General features: G+C 35.1%; 1 protein-coding gene across 3 annotated transcripts; it reads right to left on the bottom strand.

Moving 5' to 3' along the window:
• Positions 1-160: 160 nt before the first annotated feature.
• On the bottom strand, positions 161-25709 carry LOC115440459 (protein numb). Of its 3 annotated transcripts, none has more exons than XM_037442526.1 (7): positions 25312-25709; positions 6800-7075; positions 5330-5481; positions 4376-4587; positions 3648-3918; positions 3258-3507; positions 161-3016 (listed from the first exon to the last, which is right to left on the bottom strand). In XM_037442526.1, the coding sequence occupies exons 2-7, from the start codon at positions 7004-7006 to the stop codon at positions 2735-2737; spliced, it is 1374 nt and encodes a 457-aa protein (XP_037298423.1). In that variant the 5' UTR covers positions 7007-7075; positions 25312-25709; the 3' UTR covers positions 161-2734. The 3 variants fall into 3 exon arrangements, with proteins under 3 accessions (XP_037298423.1, XP_037298424.1, XP_037298422.1); XM_037442527.1 differs by lacking the exon at positions 25312-25709 and adding an exon at positions 18674-18967; XM_037442525.1 differs by lacking the exon at positions 25312-25709 and adding an exon at positions 12082-13053.
• Between the last annotated feature and the right edge of the window lie 1294 nt (positions 25710-27003).

The raw sequence follows: 27003 nt of genomic DNA, 5'->3' as shown, positions 1-27003 counted from the left end.
CGCCCGTATGTAAGAGGCTCCCGGGCGATTGCTCGTTTCCCCCACTAAAGCCGCCTGTCTTAACTCTGAGAATAAAAAGCGTGAGTGACTTACGTGCATAGTATAAAAATAACCAAATACAATTTTAAAGGTTATCAATATACCAACGAAATAATACAACTTTTCAACTAAACAATTTATTATGTTTCATAATATTTGAACTCTTTTTATCTAAAATATCTACATAATACGCGTTGATATTTACATGACCTCGACGAAGATAAATCACTGTTTAATATACAAATAACACCCAACAAATAATTTCGAAACAACATCGTATTTATATTTAAGTACAGTCCAGTAATATAGGATCACAATAAGCACACGAGAATATATTACTTCAAAATGACATTCGGTCTCGTACGTCTAATAGTTTATGTACTTTGTATATAAGTAACAGCGATTAACAATTTGGTGCGATTATTTTAAATTCTTATGTGCATATTATAATAAGACATTCTATGAATTCACAATATCACATTAATTATATATTATTATACATATTATATATACAAATGCAGTCATTACGATCGCTTAGATACATCAATATTCCCTTACAAGATTAAAATAAAAAAATATTTGTTGTTTAAGACGGATTCAATCTTTACCTTTTGAGGTATTCCGGATGATATAATGCGACTTTCATAATTTAGATCTCGGCATGTCAGTTTTATTAACATCCCACATGAAAATCAATTCTATTTACGAGTAGGTACAGTTGCTAATGTCAGCGGCAATAATGACTGACTATTTGGATACATTTAATTTTAATCAATGGTGTGGCTAAGTACGTAATACAATTGTATATTTGTTCACATTATACACAAGATAATTTAAGTACTATTTTATAAGTGTATATATTTCTTAAGTACACGTGCATATAATGCAAAGCTAGCAAGACGTGTTATTTGAACTTAAGTTATTGCAAGTAAATTTAAAAGTACAACCTGGAATGTCAAGAAATGATTCCATGAATGATACGTATATTAAAAATTAAAGATATTTAGTTTGTACATTATAAATAATTCGAAATAACAGACACTGCATATCATTTAAATTTTATAATTTTAGGTAGTGTCCCACTGTAAAGAATATGAAAACCGTAAAAACATTTACAAAAGTTTCAAGTATAAAAGAAGTCGTATTTGAACGATTTATAAAAAGCGAGTTATGCCTATAATTTTATTAAAACGAACACGACACTAAAATAACTAAGCAAAGGTACCGATTAAGACATATTTGATATTATGATATTAGCAATAACCGACCCGAACACCTATCATTTTAAAAAAGTATAAAAAAAAACAGATCAACGAAATATAAAGAGATAATAAGTATCCTACAAATTTACAATCATATACAAAAAGGAAAGAATATGTCCAAAATCTTATAATTACATAAAAATACGAAAATACTGCATTGTTCATTTGTTCTGTAACGCGCTGCGAGTAAACAATGCACTCGGCCCAACTAATACTGCATGGACGAATCACTTTCACCATGAATTAATTAGTTACGTATATTATACAATAAGTCGAAATCGTGTAGTAAAAATGTGCAGCGCAAAAGCACGGTGCGTGTTAAGTACATACTATTAATTACACTACAAGTTTAACAAACATGTATAATTTCTAAATAAATAGTTCTCTTGAAGCGGCATCACTCGTATCTGGCACCGGTACAATAAATTACAAAAATAATTTCCTCGTCCATATAGTCTATTTTATTTGAGTGAGTCAAAATAGATAAGAAATAACGTCCCAACAGTGGCGAGTATACACATGATATACATAAATTTAACTGTTGGTCTGAATCCCTTTATAAACCAATTAAATTCCTTTTTTACGTCATTAATGAAATCAATAAAATTTGACGTCGATAATTGAGAATTGGGAGTGAACTGTCGAGTTAAACACGACAGTCACCACAACATGGTCATAATAAGCAACGCATTCGAAACAACATAATCTTGCGTGACATCTTAAGCGTGTTACACTCACATATTCGCTATACTCTATTAAACATAATATTATTTATGTTAATCTGCAAATAATAGAGATGCACGAAAATACCCTTCATCATTCATCAAGTAACTCGACACACAATTTATCTAGATTTTTTAAGCACATTGCTTTACCACTAAATTCATTACATATTTTATAATAACAGAGATTGTAACATCTAATATTATTTCCCTAACTCAGTTATTAACCCAGCTTAGCAGTTTCAAAACTTCACTCATCATTAACGTAGCAAAAGTTAAGTAGATGATACGACGCGAAAACGAAACTGCGCATCGACGTCGCAACAAAGTAATATTAAGTATAGGAACATGAGAACACAGTATAGGGGTAACGGCGACGTATCGCGCTAATAAAGCTTGCGGACAGAGACACGGAAACTACGTGGATTCTAGTATAGTTTTCACTATCTGCTATGAGTGGTGAAAAAAATACAGCGGCCATCCACTGCAAGTAAAATAGTGCGTTTCGAAAGTTATTCCTAAAATATAATATAAGAGGGCAATTTCCGGTTCCCATATTCCGTGTCGTAGTGTTATAAATTTGACTTGAGTCTTGATGCGTTTTCATCGAAGGCGTACTTACGCACGAAATTTATGCGTTTCGTTCGAGGATCCGGGCCGGTCGTCAAGTCGGGAACGCATCGAGAGGTAATCAAGTAGGTGTAGATCCGTTTAGAGCGGAGCCGGAGTGGCGTCCGACAGCGGCGCCAAGAAGGGGTTGGTGGTGCGCGGCGCGGAGTGGCCCGCGTACGACGCGGCGCGCCCCGCCGCGCCCAGCGCCGGCGCGCGCGCCACGCGCCCGAGCCACGCGTCGGGGTGCGGCAGCGCGCCGCCCGCCGGCACCGGCTCCTCCGCCAGCGCGCGCAGCCCGAGCTGCAGCTGGCGGCACAGCGCCGCCACCGGGTCCGACACCGCCGACACCGCCGACACCGCCGACACCGCCGCGCCACCCATCTGCACAATATCATTTCTTACTGCACTTTCCGATTACCATGAACACTGTTTAATAGTGGACATTATATTATGAATCACTGCCGTATTACTACAGTCACAAATTTTATTTATTATTAAACGGTAAAGCAGTCAATAGTGACTGGTTGGTATAGACCAAACGAATCTTGTTAATTTCCTTTTAAACCGAGTCTATCACTTCTGTCACTAGTATAGAGTATGATAAAATATGTGTATAATTTACCTCGGACGCATTGTCTGGCTGTGAAGTAGCAGTAGTGAGAGCGAGCGGAGCGATAGCGGCGACCGGCGCGGCGACTGATGCGGGAGTGGGAGCTGGAGCGGGCGCCATCGCCAGCACCGTGGTGATATTGGGCGCCGGCGCAGGCGCAGGCGGGAACGAACGCGGAGGGGAGCCCAGACCCGCGCGCTGTCGCTCCAAGTTAGACGGTAGCTCGCTGATTCGTAACGACATTTGACGCTTGAATGGAGAACTGGAAAGGCGACACATTTATACTATAGCATGTAATGTAATCGATAATATTCATTCAATGAACAATCAATAAAGTGATTAAAAGAATTGATTCTAGATATCTTACTTATTAAACTTTACGCTCCTATTTACGGTAATTACCTGTTATTAAGATGCGCGAATCCGCGAAAAGAGCCCTGTCGTTCGAGCAGATGCGGCGCGGCATGTGGCCGCTCCACCGCGAACGGGTTGTGTGGCGCGGCGCGTGTGGTGTTGGCAGTGTTGTTGGTGTTGGCGTTGGCGAGGTGGGCGGTGTTGGCGGTGTTGGCGGTGTTGGCGGCGACGGGCGTCACGGCGCTGTTGACGTTGCCTTGCGCGGGCGGCGTGGGCACACTCGGCGCGTCCGCCTCCGACGCGCGGCGCGCCGTCATACCTGCAAACATTGCATTTATATTATTGCTTTTGCTGTTTACATAATATTTTAAGTTTCACTTTCTACATAGGTATAAATAACTAATTTACAGCTGAACAATAGCAGTACAATTTAAGTTGGAAATCCAACAGCTTAATTAAATTTGTGTTAATGGTTTAGGCGCAAGTACACTAATCATTTAAATAAGGATTCATTTTAAGTCCAATGTTATAACTAAAAATTATATCACAAATAATAAGTTATCTGCAAAATTCCAAACCCTTCGTATACTCTTGAGAACAAATTTAGAGGCAAAAAATAAAAACGCTAAAAACAAGTAACATTTCAACGTGAAATCCTTGTTATTTACCTCGGTGCAGCTATTTACTGCTCTAATTATCTGTTTTAATTTTTGTTTTTTATCGTAATAATGCTGGGTGAGTTGTATATTTTAGTATATCGTATGTAGGGTGCCGACCTGACTTGCGGAAGGAGCCCTGGCGCGTGAAGGCGTGGCTGGCGGCGTCGATGCTCATGGAGACGGCGCACTCCTTGTCGCGGCGCTGCTTGCGCTCGAGGCAGGCCGCGAACGCGCACCCCACCGCGTGCGACAGCCGCTCGCCGCTGTCGCGCGACGCCAGGAACCCGTGGCACATCCAGCGCCGCGTCGTGCCGTCGCGGCAGATGTAGCTGCAAGCGGGGCGACGGCTTATGTCTGCCTCTTAGCCAACGTCAAAAACTTTGCCGGGATCAAAAGTAGTCTATAACTCTCGGGAGTGTAGAAATGTAGCAACAGATTAAGGAAAAAAAAATTAAAATCGCTTTAGTAATTCCTGAGATTAGCGCGTTCAAACAAACAGACTGTTCAGCTTTATTTATTAATATAGAGTTACATACACTTGAAAACGGCTAGTTTATAGGTTTATCGATATACTTGTACATCACGTGTAAAGTAATGATTTAGGTTGCCGACATTACATTTTAAAAATATTTTAATAAAAGTAATATTTTATTAACTAAACTTTACTCGTGCAAAAATTGGTTTTCCAAAAAAGTTATGGTTCATAAGATATTTTCTCAGTGCCTGTTATGGTTGCGGATTTCCTTATACCATCCCAGTAAAAAAAAAAACATTGTATCACAACATTGGCAAGAAAGTTCATTTATAATATTACATTTATAATTAATTTCTTTCTTTGTTCTAATTATTCAACAATTTCATGGAAACAATTGTTTACTAATACACTTATAATATAAATAAAACGCTTGTATCCACACAAACTAAGAAAACCGCAGATTACTCAAAAATACAGCGAAACGAATCCAATACGGGGAAGTTACATAACATTCGCACAGACCTCATTAGGACGCACCCCTGCAGAAAGGAGTTAGATAACCCGCTTGTGGGGTTTCATTTAATGTTTATAGTTACCTAAATCCCCTTTCGTGATTCCTGTCGGGCGCGCAGAACGACACTTTCTCGATAGTCTGGTCCACTATGAGCCCTTTCGTTTCTTCTTCGACTACCCTCAGGCCGTCACCGCTTACATGAAGAACGGCGCGGACTGGACGCCGGCGGGAATTCTGAAAACATTTTTATAACATTATTTTTTTTGTATAACTGGCAATTTGTACTCGCCGCATTGGTAAACAATTTGTAAGGGATAAGAAAAAAATATATATATTACGGTTTAAGTTAAAATTGTCATTATTCAGAAAACATTATTTAGATTTCTGTTTCCTGTTAATAATTTAGAAATAAATTTATTAAAACATAATATTGTAAACATTACTTATACTGTAATCATCAAGTAATGTGTACATAATACAGCTATAATGTTAGACTCAAGTACGATACAACAAACGGCAACGTAAATATCTATTGTGACCCTTACTGCAGTGCAATATAATGAAACCATTTGATGTAGATGCGTATGGGCCGGTGCCTGCCTAGGTCTCAATGCCACCGGATCTTGGACCTAGGCACATAGGCAAAGAATGGGAACACCGTAGGTTCTTAGTCAGTAAAAGTCTGACACGCTCTCCCGCCCATCCCAAGGCGGGAGCTAGTCAACTGACGATTTACCTACGTAAAAAAAAAAAAAAAAAATGTAGATGCGTATAGGAGTATATCCTTTGAACAAAGACAGATTTTATAATCAACTGATACGTCTTATAGCGTATTATATGTTTAAAATTAATGATCTTAGTCTTTTAGCAATAATCGAGACCGACAATAACGAAGGTCAAAACATGTTGTAAATAATGCGGTTTTCCTATCAAATATATTTACATTACCGTTAATTTACATTGCAAATACACAAAGAGACGCAACTGCCAAGAATATTAAACACTATTCCAATATCAAGCTGTCTGCAAAATTCTTTCAAGTTATTAATTTGGCAAGGAACAATAAAATTGCAAAAAAAAGCTAGCATTTGAGCGTGTAGGACTATTAACAACCGGTATTCTTGAAGGTCGTTTAGTTCATCGACACTGAGAGCTTTAAAGATTACTTGTCCATTTCATAGACTTGTGTTACTTTTTTTGCAAAACGACACATCTCAACGAGTCTCTACTCTCTTGTAAGTAATGGTCTTTATATTGAAATATACATATTAGTTGTAGGTACCTATACACTACACTGAATGCAAGAAAAAGTAAACAATATGTTATTTTCAAAATAATGCCTTTGTTCGGCACTTATAGACAAAATGGGGTTGATGCAAAAGAGGGTAAGTAGTTAATTATTAACCTCAGATTTATCTTCATGAACATAGTGTAATTTAATTTAATTAATCGTAATACGTGCTGTATCACCCCTAGCTCTTTGTAAGCAATAAACAGGTAATTACATTATAATCGCCTTAACTATTTGTAGCATCGATGAAAGTGTACCAACCCTAAGCACTTTGAGGGCTTCCTCGCAGACCTGCATGCCCCGGGATTCGAACACCTCGACGCAGCCGAGGTACTTGACCGGGAAGGTGCATGTGCCGGCGCGCACGGCCGCCTCGTCGGCGTGCCATTGGTGCGGGCGTGCGGACTCGGGCGGCGAGCCCTTGCGCCGCCGGAACGACTCGCGGAACGAACGGCGCAACCTCTCCATGCCCGCGCGCGGCGGCGACAGCGCTGCGCCCGCGCGCGCTCGCCTCAACGAGCTACGCACTGACGATTTCTGTAAACAGACATTCACATTCAACTACTATGTTGTGTCCTTTGACATTTACCTTAAACCAGATATTCGAGATGAACTATTGTTACATCCATAAGTTATACTTACGTAGAATTACCTACTTACATTGAGTATTTCAATTGATATAGAGTTAGACGTAATTTTATAAAAGCCTAGTTTTTTTTTCTACAATGGCAATTAGTTATGCTTTTTAACTAGTGAACTAAAATTGTAGAAAACGAAGCAAAATTTTCGTTTATCACCCTTTTCATATTAAATGTCATGTCAAAAAATCACTAGGCAGATAAGTATTTGCTAAACTCGGATTATGTATATTGTGGTTCTTCATATACGATTTATCTATGTCCTCTATCACATGCTAATTTCAATGGACGAAAAAATAAAACATTTCTTATGAAATTTCGACTAACTTTCAACTACTTATCTCTATTGAACACTGGTTAAGTAACAGATTTAAACAAAATATTTGTAATCATTCTGTTTGTCGTTAGTGACTGTTATAGAGCAAATTATTATTTGAAAGATCATGGAAGAACCAAGTCGAAAGCCTAGTTGCCACAACTTCAGCTCGAAAGAATCTATATGCGTGAATCTACAAACATCCTCGTGATACATTTACACATCGAATTAATTACAATTAGTTAATTGAAAATCTACCGCAAACTGGTTTGCGGCTATACTATGCTTCGCTCACTACAAACGTGTAAGTAATTATTTCTGTCTTCCGAATTTTATTTGATATTAAAAATGTGAGAGTTTACATAGTTGGTTGTTCAAAGTAAACTTGAAATCAATGGATTTAAATAAAAATCGATCATGCTTTAAATTAAAGCAATATTATGAGATATGTATTCTTCATCCCGGAAAATTACAAAGTGTCACTGCTCTACCGACATTGGACTTTTGAGGCAACCGAATCGGTTGGGGAACCAGTATTCAATATAATTAATTAGCTTGTTGTAACCAGAATATATTATTTATATCCTGAGCGTATATTTCATTTTCTACAACATTATTATGGCTTTTGTATGAACATAAAATTACTTCACTGCCTTGTTGGCGCAGTTATTACGGTACGACTGCAGTACTGAGATCTCTGGTTAGATCCCCGCGTCAGGTAAAGTGATATAGATTTTTCTACTCAGAATTAGCTCAGAAACTGGCAGTTATGCACGATATGGCGATAGGTTCGCCTCCTGTCACATTATGGGGCGGAATACACATGGCGGAAAATGGGTGCACCAGTTGCGTATCTTTCTACTCCTTCGAGAATAAAGGCCTGAGTGTGTGTGTATAAAATTAATTTTAGTAAAGCTGATTTAACATTCTGAAGATATTTTTAGTCTACACAGTCGGTTCACTCGATGAGCTGGTGAACATGGTCTAATTACCTTTTTCAGTAGTCTTAGTTAGGCGACATAATTATAATTATCGAATAAATAGACCGGTCTATGGCACAAGATAGGCTAAAAAGAAATATGTATTTATAATTTTATTCTTCGTCTTAGTTCATACCAGAGTACGCTGTACTAACTACTCGCATTAACAATAATCTTATTGTTTATTGAAAAGCGTAGGGGAGCGTATACACGTTAGTATAGACCAAATTCAACAAAGGGTAAAATAAAAAAAAATCTTTTGATTTCTTTTGATTATCCTATAAGTATAATGCGACAGGTCTCTCTCTGCACAGACATTATTTGTATAGTATGTGCAGTAAAATAGTATCTACATATTTGTTTGCACGTGTTTCCTTTCTTGTCTAAAAAAAATATCACGTGATGTGATTTATAGTACTCGTACTTTAACTTTACGCCGCTCTGCCGGGAAAACCAGACGCCTCTACTTAGAATTCCTCACGGAAATGGCCAGCATTCCATGTACTTACCTTAGCATTTTAAATTTTAGTTGATAGTATCAGTAATTTGTATTCAATGGCCTCGTCGCAGTGTTTTAAATGATGTTGTTTTTTCATATAGATAATCTTATCTTTTGCCAAAATACATGTTCATTCCAAGTACATAAATATTTTAGTATAATTATTATTAAAAAAAATTGAATTCTATATATTTACAGTAAGATATCGAAAGACCTTATATTTAGATTCTGTGATAGGTATCCTTTAATACAGGGTATACTCAATCTGCGGGCCGAGGAGTTTGCAATTAGCTAATCTGACTTAAAAAATCTCACTATAACTAAAGATTGTTTTACCAAGATCGCTTGAGCTACATAGACCTACTAACTCTATATAAATAAATAAAATCTTGTATTTTAAATAATTAAAATACAAAACCGTAATTTTTTAAGCACTGAAGTTAATTAATTTACGTTATGGTCCAATGCCCTATACTAAGACTATTTTATGGCCTGCATATAAAAATAGTTGAGCACGGCTGCTCTAGTACTTATAAATTAGGCACTCTAAATAAGTTATAAACGCACACATGCTGAAGCTCTATTGCACAATACCAAAGAAACGTGGGACCAGGATGCAAAATCGGGACAGATGTGTCATTGTAATCGATAAGGGGACTCTTATTCATTCCCGAAAACCGGCATTTCATCCAGCCACTCGAGCCATATGCTAGTGTTGTGATAAAAAATGGGACGTGTACTTATTTGCTCATCGAATAATTATTATCGACTGTCATATTATCAATGAAGGATATTCAGCAATTATTTTTATATTCAATGTTTTAAAAAATATGCTACATTATATAATGGAATACGTAATATTCCCAACATCTATACCAACCGGAGTGTAAATTAATGATGTAAATTTAACATTGCATCGGTTGTTAATATTCGATTAAAAAAAAGTTGAATTGCATACAGCAAATAAAGATCATCTTAATCGACCTTATTTAATTTCTTTTCGGCAACAATAATGAAAGAAAAAAAACAACGTAATAATAAATTTTACTCAAAAGAAAAAAAAATATAATAAAACAGATTTCCCGCCAAAAATTTAAGAGTCCATTGAGATTTGTTACATTGAGTATAATAATTTTTAAGGGTCTGAAAAGTTTCAGTAAATATATCGCTAATAATATTTTTATCTGAGTTTGTATGACTGTCTGTTGGCCGTGTATCAAAAACTACGCCCGTTTAGTGTATTTTCCGTGCCAACACTTGCACAAATCCGTGCTGGAGAGTCACATCTAGTCAATACGAGGGTCATTTCTTTTGTACGTTCGGCATTACCGCAACAAAGCTGCAACCAGTAGGTAAATATACAGCAAATAATACGGGAACATAACAAAGGAGGTACATCTTTTTTAATATTTACTGCAGTTTGTATATACTTTGTGACTTGGATTTAAATTTAATAATAATAATATAATAATAATAATAACTTTATTGCAGACCCATGATCCATATCACAAAAATGTTATTTTAGTGTCAAACTTACTTTATTTAAAAAAGGAATAACCAAAATAGTCTGGAGGTCATCTCCACCCAGCGCTGATACGTTGCCGTCATCATCAGCCTATCAGCTAGACTCATAATAATGGAGTTCTTACTTGAGGCAACTCTCGCCATAAAGGACGCGGTGCGTTTTCGGTGTATCGCGTAAAATGTATCAATACCCACCCCCACAAACATTTCAGAAGCACTACAGTGGCGTTTGAGACCCATTAGATGCCTAAAGATGTTGTTGTAGGCTACTTTCATACCGCCATATGACTTTTTTGTATAATTAGTCCACAGTTGACACGTGTAGAACGACTGGCAAAACGATCTAAAAAGTGTCAACTTCACGTCAGGTGATGATTTATTTACTTCCTTGCAATCATGTTGCCCACAATACAGAGAGCCCTATGTTGACGTTCAATATATGCATCGTCCCTTGCACTGGAAGTGACGATATGGCCAAGGTACTTAAAGCTTTCAACTGTTTTTACGGGCTATCCCTTAAGGAAAATACCCGGAACTTAATTGATAACATAACTTGGTTATTCGTTTTAATAATATGAATTCTCCTTTACTTATAAAATTTCTTTGTTACAGTAAATCATTTGCAGTATTCTATACTAAATATTCTTGAATGTTAAAATGCGTAAGTACCTACGTACGAACTCCATAAATAAGACCTATAAAATTTCCTGTGATGAAAATATTTTGTTAATTACCGCTGTGTTTAATTTATGCATTATAGTTTAGAAACGATAATAATAGACATAATTTAAAAAAAAAAAACCTTAAGGATTTTCTTATATTAAGTATATTATATTTTTGTATAATACTTCAGTCCTCGAAAAAGTTACATCCTTGATAGATCATTCTCCTAAGGCTTAGTAGAGACTCTATGAAACTAAGTTATATTTGATTAACTCCATGGAATGGTATTTTCTTATTCGTAAATTCTCAGAATAACCAATGCATTACTATATCAGGAAATATTTTTTTAATTCAAAATTCTGAACGACATTAAAATGTATGAGCGTTGACCAGACGTGCCTCTACCATTAAGCGACCGTTATGCTCGTCTCGTCCCTCAACAGTAAAATAAAACGAGACAGGACGTAGCTCCAAGTATCCAAGGACGACAAGTTAGGAAAATTTTTATTATTTTTATATTAATTCCGAAGCATCGTTAGTAAAATTTCATGTAATATAATTTTTTTGTGAACAATAGTTTTATAAGGCTAATGAAAGGTAGTGTTACATTAAATCATCAGAAATTATTATCAAATACGCCCCTTTGAATTAATAATATCTTTGATAAGACACGTTTTTTTATTTATATAATAGATAGATATGCCTATGTAGATAATAATGCGCATAATGTTCCTGGCCGTTTCTTTGCGACGTGATATAATCAAAGCAGTGACGCACATGGATGTCTTACGTCTATAGTCTGTGCTCGTGTTAAGCAAGAATAATAAACAGTAACCGTAGCATAATCGCATAATGGTCACTAGCCAATGAATCAAGTGCTGGATTCTGAATTGTAAATGAAGCATTCAAATGAGTATAGATACCATTTTCAAGTCGACATTCTGCGCCGCTTGTGCGCGGTCTAAAGGCTCGTGCGGTGACGATCCTTGGTTCCCCATTATTGCTGAATTCCAACACAAGTTTCACCAAAACTTCACAATTCACACTTCATAATCACTTGCCGTGGATTTAAAATAATAATTAGGCAATCACATCTTCACATTTAATTTAACCATCCGAGAAGCTCACTCACTGGTATGAAACACGTTGTTTAAAACAGGTAGATATTGTCCTCTTTTGATAAAAACACTATCCGTACAAGATAATAATTTCGACGGTGTTGAAACTCGGCAAACATGACAAAGCCCAATACAAATAGTTTTGATCTGCCGAATGAAGCAACCTTGGCAGATGGCGCATGAAAAACTACTTAAAGGCCAACTACCGCTGGTGCCTCGTTAGGTAAGGACTTAAATTTATACGTAATATTACAAAATAAAATAATGAATTTAAGTTAGAGAGTTGTCCACGCGATTGTTTTTGCAACATTTGTCAAACATAAACACAACACGGCGGGCAATGACGCGATCTTCTAAGATGCGGTAGTAGTTACACCGCGATTCGTGTGAATTCGTTAACAATAATTTTTAAAATGGGGGTCAACTTTTCCCACAAACGATGAATAAACGCAGAGAGGCGCATTGAACCCGGCACCCGAACCGCGGGGCGAGAGGGGCTAGGTAGGTAGCTGGGAACGACTGCCGATGCCAGCTGAACGTTATTTTTTCCCACAGCATTGTTCTTTGGACCGTAGCGAGTGATGAACACTGAACTAACACATATTTTCGCGTTTCATAATCACACTTGTTTTGTTTTTAATGCACTTTTTAAAATCCATGTTGGCTAATGTTTTTGGGGAATGTTGGAATTCCCGGATGAGGCGCGCGCGCTGCACATTAAGCGCCCAACTGTCAACTACCGACTGTGGTGCGTTCAGCGTATGGCCGGCGCCGTGAATCGACGAAACCCTGCAGCGAAGTCCCCGTCCCGTCGCGCCCCGCACCGCGCTAGCGACCGGTCCTTTGCATTGTCAAGATTGACGACTGGTGAGATCATCATACGAATAGCCGGTCTTTAATTCGAATTCGATGTATCCATAATCTGTTTCGACGAGTCAATGAAGCTCTTATAATTGAACAGCTTTTATGGAAGTTAATTGCTCTACATTTTCGACAATGAATTCTATTCAGCAGTGTTTAAACCAGTTTCTATTTCTGTTATATAGTTTGTTAAATGTTGCATTTGTTTACCACTGTAGGAGTATAATGCCAAGATATACGCGCCTACACAGCAGCTGGTATAGGCACGTGCGAGTAGGACGGACGCAGGTGCAAAATGTAGAGAACTCATTATTAGTGGAACATATGGCTGCGAAACATTTGGTAAAAGGTTTATATTTGTACAACAGTATTATTATTAGCAACGTAAGCATGTACTGAAGATTTTTACACGTATTACATTTCTTCCTACATTACAAAAATGTTACACAAACTTGAAAATGTTTTAGAAAGTATACTCTTAACTATTACTTGGGTTCGTTGGCCAAACGACAAAATTCTTTTAGGAAATTTAATTAGATTTCTATAATATAGATTCTATAAAATAAGACGTTAAGTTACATAACATTTTAATTTCCTTATGCTTCCTATTTGTACTTGAATAAGTGCTATTTTATTTTTTTCCCTAGCTGTGTAGACATGTCTCACTGACTCATCATTACATTAATTCTGAGTCATACGGAACATACCAAACGAAGTGACTGTACACTGATTCGGCACTCACATTACGATCTCCTCGTTTAACATTTTAAGTTATTGCTTAACGTATCAGTTTTTTCTACAAACATTAAAATAAAGAAGCATGTAGGCCTTAGTGCCCACGCAGAATATGTAGGATATTTTACGCACCCACAACGCGCGTTTTTGTACGCGTTTTGTGCACACATATTTTTAAGTAACAAAATACAGTTCAGACTGTTTTTTTCTTTTTCATACATATGTAAGTAAAAATAAATGGTAAAACCAATAAACTGCTCACCTAATGGGAAGCGTCACGACACTCGACAGCCCCTACACGATTGCAACACCAAGAACTTTGAATTATAAAGGTCTACCGTAACACTTTAATGTTCTTGACACCCTAAGGCAGTATGTTTGGTCTCATATGTCCACTTTAATAAGTGTAATTGTGTTAGCCACAATACAGCATTGAAATCAATACAGCCAACTAAAACTAACTAAGAACTACGAAAAACTAAGCTAACATGTTTATCTACTATTACAATATTTCAATCGCGATGCGAAGTTTCCTGTTCCAGTACTTAGATCTTAATCATCAATGTATAAATATTATCATTAATACCGGATCACGATTTGGTGAGATAGGGATTAGATATGAAAAAAAATTACGAACTTCCTTCTTATCTAGCAGTCGTGAAAAATTGTTTTTGGGGAATGTAATATTTATTTATGTGACGTATATGTGACGGGGTGATCGAAGTCATAGATTATAATTAGACACAAAATATTGATTAGGATCCACTTAAATTATAAATCATAATTTCTGTGAAAATATGCTTAAGTATACTAATACCAGGTTAACTAGTAGAGATTGCCTTTGAGTTTAAATTCACTTTTACATAAATCAAACAGTGCATACTCAAATGGTATTTGTAATAATCTCTATCTAAATTTTTTCCACCCCGTGAGTCACATTAACCTTCTTTTTTACATTTCAATATGGCCGATAACGACGACCAGTCCAGACAAGGAACCGGCAGTTATCAGGGAAACGTCATAAACATTTTTTAACCTTTTGAAGTCAAATTTAGAAATCGTGGAACTATGACGCAACGTAACTACATCAATGAAACAAACAGGCGAAGGACGTGTAACAACGCCCGCGTGCTTTATTACATTCCTATAAACTACGTTATTGCCCGTAACTTTGCAATCTACCAAATATTTAGCGTTATGTCGCCTCGCACATTATTCCTGTAATGATGTAGGGCAGGAATGGCGTACCAATAACATGGTGATAAAATATGTCGGGCACGGAAATATTGAGAATGTATGCCAAGCAGAACATAATTGGGACCTAAAAATGTCGCATGAAAACGGGGCGCCCGATTAACTAAGCGCGGCCCTGGATGGCACGTACAGACACATTATTATGTTTTCATAAATAGTCGCACTTTAACCGACAAAGGTTTGCAATCTTTGGTGGAGGGGGTCATCTAGAAATATATGAATACCCGTTACTACTACATTGAAAACGTGGACATACCATTTGCAATTAGTCCCATATCATCATCGAAGAGATACGCTTACGAACATAATTAATAATATTAAAATTATATTACATATTGTATAATGAATATTTCGTTTATGTGATAACCCGTTTTTTTTTTTATATAATACATGCCTAAAATGAGTATGTACTAAAATGCTGTGTCAGATCACAGCCGAAATTCTCTAAAAAATTATCAGGCCATATCTTTTAATATTACAAAACAAAGTCCCCTCCCGTGTCCATCTGTCTAAGCGGGCCAAATGAAAAAAATACAGCTCGGATTTAAATGAAATTTATCATGGATGTAGTTTGACAACCTAGGAAGGGCATAGGCTACTTTTTATCACGGAAGAATATGCAGGGGAACTTTTATCAACGAAAAACTCTTTCACGGGTGCGAAGTCGCTTGCAAAGTTCAGTTCATAATAAATTATACATCCATACACATACAGTTATACATCCTCCTTAGATCATACCTATTCCTTGAAGTGGGGAATATGTATGCAGATTATACAATAGAGACAGAGCCTTAAAATTTTAATATGGTACTTAAAACTATTTGAGCAGTTTTAGAAATCTTTCTTATTTATTCTTTTAGATAGTTTATTCTTTTATAGCCCCGACGAGCCAAAAGATTATATCTTTTAAATAAGATTTTCGATTGCACATTATTCACAAGAAAGCGTCGCATTATACAAAAAATCAACACAGGCTTTTGCTCATTATGTATATTTTTTAGAGTGTTAATGGTGACAGACATTCCGACATTTCACAGAGCGCTATAGGAAAACATATTGAAAGTTAGATGTTATGTCCATAACCCAAAAATGATTTCCGTTTTCTTTGCGCAGTCGAACTAAAAGGTCTTTTTACTGTTATGAAACACGTAAATCTGCTTTTAGCTTCTGATTTGTTTAACTGTATTTGTATTTAAAGTGTAAGACAATTAAATAGCGATTAAAATCTGTGAATTGCACGGAAGCGCCACTTTATCGACAACGAGGACAGTGACATTGTTCCGCTGCCAGCAAGCGTAAAATGAGTTAGTCCAGTGTTATTGTCTATTCTGCAACTATTTCCGCCAACCGCTATTCTGTTTGACTGTACACCGTTATGTTACACATAAATCTATTTATACCGACTAGTAAATGAGAGAAATCCTAGTTGACTCATCAATGTCTGGCTAGATGTTTGTCATTAGAAAGTTCATGAGTTTCGCTACTGCTGGCAACATTAACAAAGAATTATTATAACAGTACCATTTAATTGTCTATATCTATTATTATTTCGTTCATGTATAACTTAAAGACAAAAAGAACAATTAGGCACAAAGCAACGGTGTATTCATAAATGGCGTCGCTTTGATGTGCAATTTAATTTTTCATAACGGATATATATCGTAGTATCTCTAGCCAAGGTTGTCGAAGTGCGCCAGCTTGCATGCAAAGTTGTATCGTTTCGTTCCACTTGAAGCTTATTTTCTATGCTCGCTGCATTACGATCAAGTTTGTAACACAACGGATGTCACGACTAGTCTCGTGTATGTGACCAGATTGCGAACGTGGACTCCACAGGTCTTTATGCTAGCAGTTGACGGGGATCTTTCCGATTGAACGGTTATTTTCAAACCCACAATCAAATTATTTGCAAAATTATTTTTCGATAAACTGTTACGTAAATGCTCGTTGTGACAAATACTTCGTGATCAGAGTGACAGCTAAACGTAGAACAGACAAAAACAGCGTAATAAAAGTGAAAACAAATCACGACATTCAAAATTTACAACTTTCCCACAAAAACATGGTACAAAATTAGTTAAAAAAAAACGTATGCGTGGATGCTGCACATACAAATATTTTGTAAAGACTGCTTCTTATTATTAAGCAAAACGGCGCAATACGGAGACGAAGCGATGACCGCATGGACTATGTTTAGTTGGAGAAGATTGTACACTGGCAGGAGCGGCGATGGCACGGAGGATTCCCGCGTGGAGCTACCAGCCGACACGAGACAACTGGTGTACAACGTTTACGTGTACTTCAGCAGGAGGCCGGGCAGGAGCGCCAAAGTAGCACTTTCAAAAACAGCAAGCGCAACAATGCTGCCCAGAGACATCGTTGCAGAGATTATAAGGGACAAGTACCGCGAGTAAGGTGTTCAGTTTTAGTACTAACCGTATATTTAATTGTTATTAAAAACGACCATTGTAAATACGCGGTGCAATATAAAGGTATAACCTGTTTTAGACTTTAGAGTTCTCACTGTAGATTGACTATTAATTGCTGGATTTTGGTTATAATTATAGTGTTTTAGTATGTATGATAAATACAATAATTTCGTGCGTTTTACATGTTGCCACTGAATAGTGCATATTTTCGTATTCAAATAATTTGAAATGTATATTTTGTTAAAGTCTAATCACAATTTATTAGTAATTATCAAATCAATGTTTATTGGTTTTATAAATATTTGAACAACGGATCCGCAAATTATTGACTACAACATAAGGCTCCACACCTATTTCCTCCTTTATCAATATTATATGCTGTAATAGAAAATTCTTGGTATACCTTACTTAGAAGAAATATTTAAAAAAGTGTCTGCCATAATAAACCCGCTCCTTGTTTATAGAATTTCAAATTGTTTTATAGAATCTTTGAAATTATTATCTTCAATTGTAAAATTCCTTTATTTTCGACCACAGTAGTAAACTATGCAAAATTTCTACGTGTTATGTACAAAACTAACATCGTAACGTGTGCCATAGTTAATAATTATGATAAATCAGCATTGTATTATTCAATCACGCATGAGGAAACATTAATGATCAATTAGTAGTATTTATGTTAGTGGAACAATCTTGCATCAGTGCTGATCTCATTAAAATATATTGTAATAATTCGGTAACAAAATATACTATGTATTTTAATATCAAAATAATATTTGTAGTTTAATTTGTCCTGTATATTTAAATAAATTATTATAAAGCACATCAACGCACACATTTTTGTGGCAGTAATAAAAATCTATGGATTTAAAATGTAAAAAAGTATTGATAGTAAAATTCAATACGATTTTCGAGTTGTGATTCTTGCAGGCTGCTCCGACCTTTGATACGCTGAGTTACCTTGTTCGGAGTTAGAGCGTGATGCTTTAATGAAATCGCACGCATAATTCCAAATAGTGTTCTGCGATATTATTAAAGCAATCCGCTCTAGCACTGGCAATGTAACAAGGATTGTTATACTTCAATTAAAATCATGGGAAGAAAAATAAGATACTCACTTATGTTTATATCGATGCAAATCCACCGCGTTTTAGAAATGTTTTCAATCAAAGAACAAAACACAACACTCTACTTATCAGCGAAACACAAATGTTTACAAAAACACTTGTATTATGTCACGTGTGCACTACAAGGGCCGTTTACTTTCCGCGTTCCAACATTGATGGCACTCAAACACTAGGTACCCGAGACCTAATATTAATTTAGTCACTGTCCAGGTGCCAAGTTCGTCTACATAACATGTACACGTTACTAATTACTCGGCTGCACTAACTATTTCAGGCGTGCGAACACGTGAACTAATAGTTGAGTCTGATTCACGCCGATCACGGCTTGAAAGTTTCAACACCGGCCGGATGAAGGTCGCTCGAGTGATTCAATAAAATAGACCTGCCCGTAATAACACTTGTAAATGTTAAACTAAAAATATGAAACGCTACGACAAAGTAACTGACGACGTGTGAATGACTAATAATTGTAACGGGTTTTATGAAAATTGTTACGTTATGTCTAAATATCTTTCTATTTGATACAAGAGTTGTGTCAATGTGTTTAACATGATGAACATTTTACGACTTATGATCCTGACATCTACTATACTAGGTGTTAATGAATAACAATAAAATGTCAGCCCATCTGCCCTCACTGTACTCCGATGTGTGGTTTGCGCAAAACACTTTTTCAAACATGTTGCTGAATGGAAAAATTCGTGTTATGAAAACAAACATTTACTCAGCAGACCTCCATGAGCTTTCAAATACAGCAATTGTTTTCAAATATGTGAATTTGAATTCGTTTGTAGTACGCATTAGTAAATTGCAGGTAACATTAAAATCGCATATGAGTTTAAGCTGCAGTCTCATAATGGGCAAGGTTTCATCTCACATTAGATTGAATTATTTTTTCGAATATAAAGCGAACACATAACCAGTATTTCTTACTTGTAAACAACAAAAATTTTTCGAATTAACACCGAACCTCATTTCGATGGAAATGTTTCAGCTTGTAGTTCGTAGAAGTCAGGACAAATGAATTGCTTTGTTACGGTTTTCTTCAACTATATGTATATCTTATGCAAATAGAAAACGTGATAACTTTATGTGAATAAATAAATAGCTAGAGCAGACAGAATACACAGCAAATTACAAGGTTCCTTATTTCACAATAATAACCTGAGGTCCAAGAGCGTGAATTCATAATTCATATTCAAGTGCATAATATGAAATACTCATGACCTTTACTCAATTCAAATATTTTTAAGGAGCTATGGCTTATGCTAATCCTATTATACTGGATTTTACGTTTTCTATTTTTTACACAAATTTGAAATCAAAAGAATAAAATCGTTAGTTGTTTTGAGACTATATTATGAGATTATTCAATTCGTCGCGAATCGCGATGGACTCGGCTGTGTATACTGGATATGATGACCAACGCCAAGTATGCAAGTATATTGCAATAAAATATATTTACGAGTGCTTTTCGAGTCGATATTCTTGTGATGGCCAGTGTTAATTTCCTGGTTTATCAATTTAATTAGTGTTGCCTGTCTTTTTGGCCTCGAGTAAAATGAATGTGACCTACTTAAGTGATAAAAAATGGGAACATTTAAAAAAATCCGCTTGCAATTTATATTATAATTTATATATTTACTTAAAGTAGTGGTGTAGTTGAGCGAGTGACACCAGGCGAATATTAATGGATGAAATTCAACGTTGGAGAAAATTCGTGAGCCTTTTATGTGTACATATCTATGATAGTACATACACACATACGCCTTTGTCCCTGAACAGGTAGGTAAATGTGCAACTAGGGCACCTATTTCTCGCCTTTGTGTTCCGTCCTACAATGTGATAGGACGCGAGCTTATCGCCATGTCGGACACTAATTCTAGATTCCCGGCCGACACTGAGCAAAAACAAATCAATATCGCTACCCGACCCGGGATTTAAACCGCTCTGAGGAGCGGTGTCGTACCGCACACGCTACATAACTCCGTCACCGAGGCAATCATAATAAACATTTTGTTTTATAATGTAAGTAGTAAGTACTCCTTACTAATTAAAAATGCGATTAAAAGAGTACTGCTGCTGTACTCTTATCTCTGAAAGGGCTTTGTACTCCCATAGTACGTTGATCCGTTGAAAACAACTGCTCCTTAAAGCCCGCGCTGTTTATTAATATATTTGTACTATTCAATGCCATTTAATATTACATGCAACCGCGCACATCTATGTCAATAGGTTGATTGCAGTGAACGGCGTCGTGGGTGATTATGGAGGCGCGAAGTATCTACAGTCTGTAATGGACTGTTGGTGATTTATAAAAAAAAAAATGGCAGTCGTATAAAAAAGTACCAGTTAGAGGACCAAATATTACTAAACTAGTATAGTTGAGGAGTTCCAATGTTGAACAATAATTTACCCAAAGGTAGCTAAAGGTTTCGGGTATAGACGTGTCCAATACAGAGTTATGTTAGTTATACAGAGTTAATTATGTGGAGCCAAACCAATGTTGAGGCAGCATACGACTACTACCAATATCAAACACCATAACAAAAACTGATTGTCAAGACCCTTATTCTATAGAACGGGTAGAGGTATCAAATAAAAATGTGTATAAAATGCTGGGGTCAATAGTCTCTTACAACTGTAAAAAACCAAACTTGTAAGTAAACACGATCGAAAAATATTACCGTTTATGTCGCATATTTTGCGATTTCACAAGGGAATCAAAACCTACAAGGTTTTATTTCCCATTGACTTATAATCATGAAACTCGGCAAAGAGCAATGTCGTATAGCACATGTAAGGAAAATATTTGATAGCCGTAAATACGTAGGTACTTTAAGAAAAAAAAAAAAATATTATTACAAACTTACTTTTTGCGGTAAGTGCAACAACCGTGTTTAGGGATGGAATGGAAAAGTTAAGTTTGTAAAGTTTGTACTCATATTATATTGTGTACTTAAATACCTTACCTACAAATTTGGACGGAACCCTCGATGTCTGAGTCCAACTCACACTTATCCGTATTTTTTTATATAAATCTCTACAATGGGGCAATGTGTTTATCTGAAGGTAAAACGTGATAGAATTTACAACCATCAATATAGTGATCTCTTGGGAGTTGCCAATATTCAGGAAGGTAATGAGGAATAAGATAGGACCATGTTTTTTTCTGACAATTTCATTAGGCCTCTGTAGCGCAATTACTTAGTTCGCCACGTTGCTTTTGTGCCACAGTCATCATGAACCAAATTCGGCAGTGTAAAGTTTAGGAATCGACAACGCATCCAATGTAGTAATGTGCGGTCAAACTTATATCGTTGCGTTTGGAATTGGATAAGGGAATTGCTCTCCTGACCGCACTGTATGTATCTACCAAAACATGTTTGGGACGAGAAAGGGAATAGCTTAGCCTACTAGGACATAGTCGGCAGTTATCACGATGTATTTGATATACATACTTTACTTACTACAATATGCAGTATTACGTCAATAAAGCATGTTCCAGACATTAAACGAAATCACCCTATTGACTTCGATTTAAATTGGTTACAATATAGAAGGCAAGGTACATTATATCAATCTCTGTTGATTTATATGACATACAAAGAGCCTGCATAAATAATAATATATGTTTAATAACGCACTGAAACATGGGATGACCAATGGTCATGTAGGTATTCAAATGACGTTTGACGTAAAATCATCTAGTACAGGAAAGATTGCGACTACGCGACGGGCAAAAGCAATATTCTGTTAGTGTAATAACTTTTAGATTTGTTCGGCATGCTATTTCCTTTGGACATTAACTATGTATAAAAATTGGGATTTCGGTTTCTTAAGTACCTAGCTCCTACCTTTCGACTTGTGAACATAATTTTTATATATTTGTTTTGTTACATAGCTTAGCTGACAATAATAAGGCACTAACTCCAAAAAATATTTAATTTGTATATTATAAAGATAAAAAAAACATTAATTGGAATGTTTATATTGCTTGTGTGTGTATAGCTTAATTATTTTAGGTTTGTAGGGTTTTTTTTATTGTTTTAATATTCCTGGTAACATGATTTTTTTCTGAGTCTAAAATTATATAAGTACTTAAATAGCTATCTAAAGAAGTAGCATGTATTAGGTATTATTTTTTTATTCAAACCTCTCATGTAATTTTATTGTATAAAAAACAGTTATCTAATTTAAATTAAAGTTATTTTGCCTTATTTTTACTGAATGAACAAAAAGCATGTTTTCTATAGTTAACCTGTAGATATGTAAATAACTTAATTTAACACCTATTCATTAAAATTTACAGCCTTAACTACAGAAGGATAGGCAGACCTAAAAGTAGTATACCTACAGTTCTCCAAGCTGTCAACCTACACATATAAATTAAAGAGTGGAAAGAATGCAGTAACTTATCAGGTTATTTAACATCAGACTTTTATGATGCACATAATCATACTATGAGATAAGAAATTTTAAGACATATACAACTGTTATCACAATATACCCAAAATCTTAATGACAACATTGCAGATGGTTTGTACAAAATAAATAGCAACTAGAGGTGTAAAAAACTGTGTTATGTAACAAAGATATTAGACAATTCAGAGACATACAAATCAATAGTTGCCATAGAAACCATACACTACATTTGCTTAATTTAATTTTTTTTATGTCAGTATCTAAGTGACATACAAAAAATAAAATTAGACTTGCATGGCTCTATGCCAAGTAATGGGAACTGATAATTTCTCAAACAGTAGCATTGGAATAAAAAACTATTTCTGACCTTAATTATCGCTGTTAAGTAATTATAATGGAACCACACCTCACATGGTGCAAAACTTTTAGTTACTTATCTTGGTAAAGGGCCTTAAAAATTTACTTCTATGCTTAAGGCCTCGCCCAAGCAAACAGCTTTGAGCAATTCAATTCATACTTAACAACCCACGAGTTACATGTGGGAGTATGCAAAGATTAATGAATAATTTCTATAAAAAATCAGTTTTAGGTATTTTTGAGAAAAAAATATTCCTTATTAAATTGTCTATCCAATAATGTTTGCAAATTAGAATGATGTACTTTAGGTAGAGATGTACAAAACCAATAATAAGAGTGGCGTTTATGTTACACAATTAACAGAACAGTATCCATATTTTGAAAATCTGTAATAAACAAACTATTACTAAAGAAAATATCTTGCAAGAAAACAATGTATAATTTGTTTTTAAATAATATGTATTATTAATTTCATATAAATAACTTCTCAATATAAAGTTAGTGCACTGTTTTGCTGGAGGTAGGGCTTTAAACATTGATCTTTTAATATTAATCTATGTTAACTTTTTTTAAACATTTCATATATTAAGTCTTATTCATGTCATCTCATACATTTTAAGTTTTTTTTTTTTTATGATGAATACTAGTAGTAACAATAAACTTTGATTTATACTAAGTAAAATTACAATATGTTGAAATAATATTTGCACTCAGCTTCATAAATGTTGACTGAGAGAAATGGAAATTTGTAGGTCACTCGCATAAAAGAATTTGGGTCTATTTTACAACAACACAGTAGTATGAAAGACTTTTGTGTTGAAAAGACATTGTCATCACAACAGTTACAGTATAATATAAATAAAATTATTAGTGTAAGCATGCAATGTTCTAGAGTGAAGTATGTAGGCAGAGCAGTGATATTGAATACTTGAATCAAATTTATTACAAGTAAATAAATCATTGTTCTTTATCAAAGAGAATGAGATTGGCATGGACCAAAAATCTGGCAGTTTTTAATTCATAAAAGAGTAAATATATATTTCATAGTTTGAGTTATTTTTAAATCCAGTTAATAATACTGTTTTAATAAATTCCCTCTTGGACCTAGGACAACTATTTTTTAAACAAGTTTAATAGTCCATTCAACTGTTGTTCTACTTTGATAGTATAAGTGATTCTTTAAGAGTATTTTTGTTTAAATTTTACAAATAAATAATATTTTATAAACTTGATTAACATAATTCATGCTATTTTTAAATTATGCATGAGATACAATAATAAGAGAGAATTTGAATTATTTGTATCAAATTTTTATAAAATTAATATTTGATACAAGACAGATATTGTAAGTATTCATTTTATTCACTTAAAAATACTGAGATACATATTATTTTGCATAAAGATATATTTATATTAGCATTATTAATTTATTCCTGTTTCTATACTATACATCACATGAGGGTCAATAATTGTGTAAAGGATGGGTGAATTTACCTAAATATTTCCAAAAATAATGAATATTACATATAACATAAATTAGAAATTTTATTTTGAAAATAATTATCCATATTATTATGAATTTAACTAATTAGAAGATAAGAAACAAAACCTAAATAGGATTATTAATGTTATCAAATTTTAACTTCCTTCATAAGAACTAATTGAAACAGGTTACATATCTTCTTATAAGATTCTAATAAGCATGATTTCCTCAACAAGTTGTAAATATAATATTCACTGATTGCTATTTATGTCAAATAAAGTGCATATTACCCTGTGAACTAGGCGAACAGCATAGATATCTACTAAGATAATTACAATAAATAATATGATAGACATGTACTTACCTATCAGAAAATACTATAGATTGTAGTTATATTTCCTACTGGCACATTATGTAAGATTCTGGAATAATTTCCGGGATGCTTCCTCAGCCGTATAACGATCAATGTGTTCAATATAAAGTTTATGGATTGTCCACGTTTAGAGCTGCGTTAAGATAACAAAACGTCGTAAGCTTTTTTGAAATCTAAACTTACATGCACGACACTCAAATTTTACTAAAATGACCACTTTATATTATCCATATTATGAAAGACTTGTTTTAGATATTCACATTATTTCTAACCGGCAATCAATACAGAATTATGATAAGTACACAAACAATTCCATTTCTGATACTTTCGAAAAATTGTGAAAGGCTTTCGACCACCCACCCTGCTACTATAATTTTAGAGCTACAGATTTTGATTGAATTCGCGAAGGCAGGATGGTTATTTTATTTTTCTTCATGAATAAAAGGGATGGAGATAGATGATGATATTAAACTGAATGTAGTTATTTTCGACTATGGTAATTTTGCTGAAGGAAATGCCAAAGTTGTCAAACTGACATAAGTACCGATTATGTTAGTGATTCGATAATCCCTCAGGATAATCCATAGGCTGACTTAAAAATTTTTACGTCACAGCTGAGTTCGTTTGGGTTTACACATACGGAAGGACGTCTGAATTCTGGGATAAAATTCATAGTCTTAATCCAGAATGCTTGAAATTCTATACAATTCTGCATTACTACATACACAATCTGAATACTTCCAGAAGTGGAACACAATCTGATTTATCATTATCAACCACATGAAGTCCACCACTGAATATAAGACTGCTGAACATTCTGTTTCAATCAGTTTATATTGGGCGCTAACCAGTAGATGTATATTTCATTAAAACAATAATGCTAACATTTATCTTTTACTTAATAATAATAATAATAATAAGTCGATGTGTAGTTGAGAAGATTAATATTTGAATTCATAAAAAATGGCAGCTAACAACTATAAACAAATTACAAATGAATAAGTAATCGCATTCATTATTGACATCAAATTTTAATTGAAACCTCAGATTAAAACACATTTTTTTACTATCTATATATCTATACTATTATCTAAGGCTGGAGAATTTGTTTGTTTGTTTAAACGCGCTTATCTCAGGAACTACTGATTCCAATTGATAGATTATTGTACTGACGGATAGCCCATTTACCGAGGAAGGTTACACAATATCACGCTATAACTAATAGGAGCTGAGCATCAACGAAATAAGTTGCAAAAACAGTGAAAATGTATAGCGCGACTTTTATATCGGAAAAACTTATTGACACTCGTAGAACCGCTAACAAAATCTAATAAATATATTTGCGAAGATGTTGTTGATGTTGATGCTTTATTCTAAATTACTTCCTCTAAGGTCTAAACAAATATTATCGAGAATAACATAATGAAAAAAGAAATCGGCAAAGCTGGAGGCGGGTGGATGAGTCGCGACATGTGACGTAGTGACTTGCCCCGTTCTGCTGCAACCCGTCATTATTGACGCATTTCTATACAAAGTATATGTGAGGCTGAGTTTTTTAATGCGATGCGACGCAACGGGTCGCATCGCATTAAGCACACTAGTAGACTTCAACTTTCCGGACCGGAACGGGTTCCGGTCCGGAAAGTTGAGGTCTACTATCGTGCTTTGACGCAATTTTTATCT

This window comes from Manduca sexta, chromosome 24 (assembly GCF_014839805.1).
Source record: "Manduca sexta isolate Smith_Timp_Sample1 chromosome 24, JHU_Msex_v1.0, whole genome shotgun sequence".
NCBI lineage: Eukaryota > Metazoa > Arthropoda > Insecta > Lepidoptera > Sphingidae > Manduca > Manduca sexta.
The sequence above is the reverse complement of the archived record's forward strand: the minus strand, read 5'-3'. Positions and strand labels throughout refer to the sequence as shown.